We start from the raw sequence: 5,318 nt of genomic DNA, 5'->3' as shown, positions 1-5,318 counted from the left end.
ATTTCGTGCTTCTTACTAGGGTACTGTTAATGTATAGGCTACAGTAACAGTATCATTTCCAATCGCTGTGCAATTGCGTAAAAATCTAACGTGAACGCTTAGCATAGTCAGCACAGTAATTGTTCGACATTCTGGTAAAGTAAGTGCTAACAGAAACTTGTCCTCCTTTCGGTACTGGTTAGATGTGAAGGTTGATCATTAAGAAAGCAAGACCGCACGCAAGACAGTCACGGAACAGTGACGCCATAACAGTTCTTCGTTTCATAATGATGATGCTAAAACAACCGATCAATCGAACAGTTAACGGTTCGGTCTGTCGCTCTGTTTGAAAGAGCAGTAACTGCACTCTGAGAAGACATGGAGACTCAGGCATGTTCAAAACTGACATAAACCTCAACCACACTTTTAGAAAATGACGATAAGAAGTCTTGTAAACTGTAAAAATATAATCCAAAATTGTCTATGTAGGGGAGACTGTATTGATTCAGACTATACTAGTTATTTTTGGACTGCTATGTTGTATATTGTCTCTCCTCACTGAATGTGTCGTTAAATATATCTTTGCATTTTTTGTCACCTCTTCTAATGATTGTACTTTGACTACATTTTAATTACAAATATATTTCAACTCTGGGTCCGTCCTAGGTTTTGGTGTCCTGAGCATAATGATTGTCTTGTAATTTAGTGTTACAACTGCTCCTGTCAGAAAAATTGAGATCGCAGAAATCTCCACTTTCGTTATTTTGCCGACACACTGACTGTACTTCTCATCAGCTGAGCTGTGTGAATGAATAAGTGTGAAAACATATAAACTGGCGCCGTTGTAAGTAAAATCTCACGCACTTGCAGGACCCTGCAGTAATTGAACATGACTATTCTAAGCATGATCGTTTTCTTCAACGTGAAGAGCTGATCCGCAGCAAACTCATCCAGACCTTCCGTCTTGCCAGTTGTCAACTACGAGGAGAGCACTGCGCAGTGCCACAATATCACATCAAAGATGCACTAGGTGCGGTTCGGCTGAGTTGGATGCAACGGTCTTTAGGGCAATGAATAGGAGTGACTTGGGAAATATTGTTACTGTAAAAAAAAAAAAAACTATAAAAACTCTTTAAGAAAACCTTAAAAATGCAAAATGTTAATATCTTTCCAAAGCGTTCCGTGCAAATAGTTCTTCGGTTGTGACACGGATTGATTTACTCCAATGTAAGTGTGTTATTGTGCATGACTGTGTTAAAATATGTCATCACATCAGACAAAAGCACAGTAGTTCTGCCGTTGGGTGTTCATGTCATATCTTTTATGTTCTGTTTTATGTGTGTGTGTGTGTGTGTGTGTGTGTGTGTCAGACTACGATACATATATCAGTAAGAAGGGGAGGAATTCTCACCACCTGGTCCAGTTTGAGATGTCTCCCCAGAGGGAAGGTATTATCACAGAGGAAGACCGCAGACTGGGCCGGCTACGGAACCGCCACAACCGTTATCCACCCCTCAATATGTTCGCCCACTGGATTCTGGAGTGTATCCTCTTTGGTCGAATGGAAAGACCAGCAGACCAGAGCAGAGTACACACTGGTTATAGAATATATTGTTAGTAATATTCCCAAATTTATACTGTGTAAAGGTAAGAGTTCCAGTAGGATCTCCTCTCTCATAATACTTTTGTTTCCACTGTAATGTAAACCGTGAGGTTTCTCTATATGCTATTTTTGTTTTTCATTGTGAATATATGATATATAGATTTAAGTTCTGGTGTTTTTGTTTTTTAATTTTTTCTCAAATATGGAATAATATGGTGTCTACACGTATATAGAAAATACGATGGTAGATTTACTTGATGTAAGATGCAGAATTTTACTCCACCTTAACTGAGTTCTCCACAGACACCTGGTTTTCATATATCATTGTCTTCCTCATATTTCTGAACACAGTTGTGTTGGGCATCCAAACAGGTAAGGAATATGAAATGCTTTCCTTGAATGTAGACTCCACCTTTCAGAACAGCCATTTTTGTTGTGAAGTCACAATTCATTTAAAGATTACAAGAATTATAAACATACATTTGCATAACCTGATCTGTTCTCTTCTTGATGGTGCTCAATTCTGCCCCACAGAAATCACAGACAACATGGACCCAGACTTGGAGGTCCTGAAACTGGTTCTGGACACGCTGGATGCATTTACATTAGTTGTTTTTCTTTTGGAGATTTTACTCAAATGGGTAGACGACTTTACCGGGTTTTGGAAAAGCGCCTGGAACATCTTTGATTTGGTAGTAACCGTTTTGGTAAGATTTGGTAACTTTTTTTTTCATCCTCACAAATGCAATAGTCCCGGTTTTGTTACTTATAAAGTCTAGAAGGAGGGAAGGTGAGGTAGTAGTCGCACTCCCCTAGAGCTATACTGTAGTTAGAATCTTACTCTAACCCCACTCGACAGTCTTTTTGAAGAAAGTCCTCCAGCTTGGAGTATATTTTTGATTTGAATGGTTGGTTGAACTTCAGAACAAGTTAATGACATTTCCATGCTAAAAAAATGTAAAAAATGAATATTGTTTTTCAGTCCTTCCTGTCTGAGATCTTGCAGGCCTTCCAAGGTACAGACCCAGGGACCCTGGAGGTTGTTGGTTTCTTGCGCAAGTTTCGTTTCCTCCGCAGTCTGAAGATGGTTTCCAAATTTAGACAGCTTCAAATTCTGTTCTTGACTGTGTCCAAAGCATTTAAGGTATATAATCAAATGTTTTGTAACTTATTAACAAATTGTTCACATGCCTTAATTGAGAGTGTCTTCTTTTTTGTTTCTGCACCGTCAATAAACCACAGATCTCTAACCATACTCACAACGCCAATTCTTTCAGGCTATGACCTTCGTCTTCCTGCTTCTCCTGGTGTTGTTCTTCATTTTTGCCCTGATGGGCGTTCACATATTCCACAGTTATTATCACTCCAAGGTGGAGGGGCTGGTCTACAGAGGAAGTTTCAAGTAAGCATTTCGGTCAAATTGCTGTATTTTCTGTGAAATTTCATTTTTTATCTTTTTTCAAGGTGGTGGGTAAAAAAAAAAGTTCCTGACATGTTATTGGAACCTATCAGACAAAATATGCAGACCTCACAGATAAAAAATTTGAGTATTGAATATTCAAATGAAGCAGTTCATGATATTCAGTGATAATTCAATGAAACCATTTTTGTATTTCGTAGTCATCTTGAGCCTTCTTTTTTCAGAGACATGACATCTGCCTTCATCACCCTCTTCATCCTCTTTACGGCAGATCACTGGTATCCACTATTGGCTGAGACATGGAAAGTTCCAGAACTGAACCAAGCGATCTGCAGCATTTTCATTGTCGTCTGGCTGCTCATTGGCGCCTTTATCTTTCGCAACATTTTTATTGGCATTTTGGGTATGCATTGCAAAATGTATATTAAATTAAATGTTTTAGCAACTGAAATGGAGCAATGGAGCAAAACCATGTTTGTTTTCTATCCAAAGTGAACAACTTCCAGGCCATTAGGGGCAGTATTTCCAAGTTAAGGCATCAGCGAGAAATTGAGACAAAAGCTCGCATCTTTAAAGCAGAAATCGAGCACAAGTATGTTCATTCTTAATTCAGGTTGTTATTATAATGTATGCTCTACTGTATTCATTTAAATATTTTATTCAGACTGGTTCTACTTAGCACTTTTTGTGGTACTTATTGCTGATAGTTTATATTATGGGGGCTACTGACCCACTTGTTTTTTTCACTCTCTTATTTTCCTTCAACATTCCTGCATTTGTATTTGGTCTAACACTGAATGTAGCGGTGGCACTTATGCAACAGACAGTTCCTCAGTGGCTATTGCTTTATTTGAATTTTCCCTGTTTTACAAGTTGCTTTGGATGAAAGCATCTGCTAAATGAATAAGTGTAATGTAAATGTAGATATGTGCCTCATGTTTCTTTTTTTTCTGTCTTTTTGGGGGGGGGTTTTAGGAGATTAAGCCATTCAAAGTTGACGGGGTGAGTTACATGCAGCAAGCATACAAGACGCAGAATAGCCTCTAGTAAATTTTGTCAGTCTGAAAAGAGTAGAAAATTGTACAAGTAGTTTGCGTGTCTTTGTTATCAGGTATCACATAATCATTTCACTCTCATAAGTGTGAATGTGTAATGTGATTGTTTGAGCAGTCACACCTCCTGTCTATCTGAGCATGACCTGGAGGAAGATTGCCCAGTGTCCAGTTCCTTCAGCAGTCACCTGATGAGAGGAGAGGTGGACTGGGAGACGTATGTGGAGGAGAATTTGCGGGTGATACGAGAAAAAGAGGAGACTGAAAGAGTGAGTTGGCCTAAAGACTCACTCTTCAGATACTTTGAGGTGCTTGAAATGCTTCAGCGTAACCTGGGGGAGAGGAATCAGCTGCAGAATTTAACAGGTAAACCTCAGAGAGCCACTGGTACTAATGGTTTGACTGGTCAGTCTGTTCACATTGATTACTGTGTACAAACCACACTTACACTTAACACTTACTCTGTGTACTTCACTGTGTTGATAGGAAGTGTTCAGGATATTGCAGGAGTATCTTCGCTTACTGTTCTCTCTCTCTCTCTCTCTCTCTCTCTCTCTCTCTCTCTCTCCCAAAACAGTTCAGACTTTCCTCAGTCTGCAGGACTCCTAAAATCTTCATTTCTCCTTCAGTCAGCTGAATGGCTCAGTCACCTCTGTGGTCCTCACATCATGGCACCCCATCTATTTTTCATCTGCTGATTAAATAAATAAATAAGTAAATGTGATATATGTGTGATTTTGGTGTTTCTTAATCTCTGAGCTGCTTGCCATCTGTGTGCCATCTGTATGTGCAGTCATGTGTCAGTCATCCTGATCAGTTTTACTGAGAAAGTTACGGCACATCAATGCCAGTCAGTTTCCATTGAAACAATATTTTTATAAAGTGGTGGAAAAATTGTGATGATGTTTCTTTAAAACAGTTAAAACTTTTCTTGCGTAGGGTTTTCTGTACATTTATAGTACGTCTTAGCACAACCTCATCTGGACATTCCAGAAATGTTTTCAAACAGCCTTTTTGCAGTTATTTTTGTTTGTTTGTTTATATAAAATATAAATTTGTATATAGTTTTAACACAGCTGTTTCTTTGTGCAGTTTTCTGGACATTTACAATATGCTCTCTGGCAAAGCCTGTTCTGCATATTCTGGCCATGTCTGGCATAGCACCACTCTGCAGCATGGCCCTAGACTGGATCCTCAGGACAGAGAGATGTTAAAAATGTTTGTCTGTAGGGTTTCCTGAATGTGTGCAGGACATCCCAACACA

At 39.0% G+C, this 5,318-nt stretch overlaps 1 protein-coding gene across 1 annotated transcript; it reads left to right on the top strand.

Annotated features, from left to right (window-relative positions):
• Nucleotides 1-1,408: 1,408 nt before the first annotated feature.
• On the top strand, nucleotides 1,409-4,867 carry LOC115804718 (cation channel sperm-associated protein 2-like). Its single transcript, XM_030765225.1, has 9 exons — nucleotides 1,409-1,523; nucleotides 1,886-1,954; nucleotides 2,117-2,289; nucleotides 2,565-2,726; nucleotides 2,860-2,984; nucleotides 3,227-3,405; nucleotides 3,495-3,594; nucleotides 4,173-4,420; nucleotides 4,848-4,867. The coding sequence occupies exons 1-9, from the start codon at nucleotides 1,409-1,411 to the stop codon at nucleotides 4,865-4,867; spliced, it is 1,191 nt and encodes a 396-aa protein (XP_030621085.1).
• Nucleotides 4,868-5,318: the final 451 nt, after the last annotated feature.

Source organism: Chanos chanos, chromosome 2, assembly GCF_902362185.1.
Source record: "Chanos chanos chromosome 2, fChaCha1.1, whole genome shotgun sequence".
In the NCBI taxonomy this organism is placed as follows: Eukaryota; Metazoa; Chordata; class Actinopteri; order Gonorynchiformes; family Chanidae; genus Chanos; species Chanos chanos.
Note: the sequence above shows the minus strand (reverse complement) of the source record. Positions and strands in the feature narration are given on the sequence as shown.

What these genes read in the sequence shown, in the direction of transcription:
- LOC115804718 (XM_030765225.1), top strand. Translation starts at nt 1,409, where the DNA reads ATGTCTCCCCAGAGGGAAGGTATTATCACAGAGGAAGACCGCAGACTG. An exon ending in CTGTGTCCAAAGCATTTAAG is followed by an intron (nt 2,727 to 2,859) that starts GTATATAATCAA and finishes CAATTCTTTCAG; the next exon opens with GCTATGACCTTCGTCTTCCT. An exon ending in AAAGCAGAAATCGAGCACAA is followed by an intron (nt 3,595 to 4,172) that starts GTATGTTCATTC and finishes TTGTTTGAGCAG; the next exon opens with TCACACCTCCTGTCTATCTG.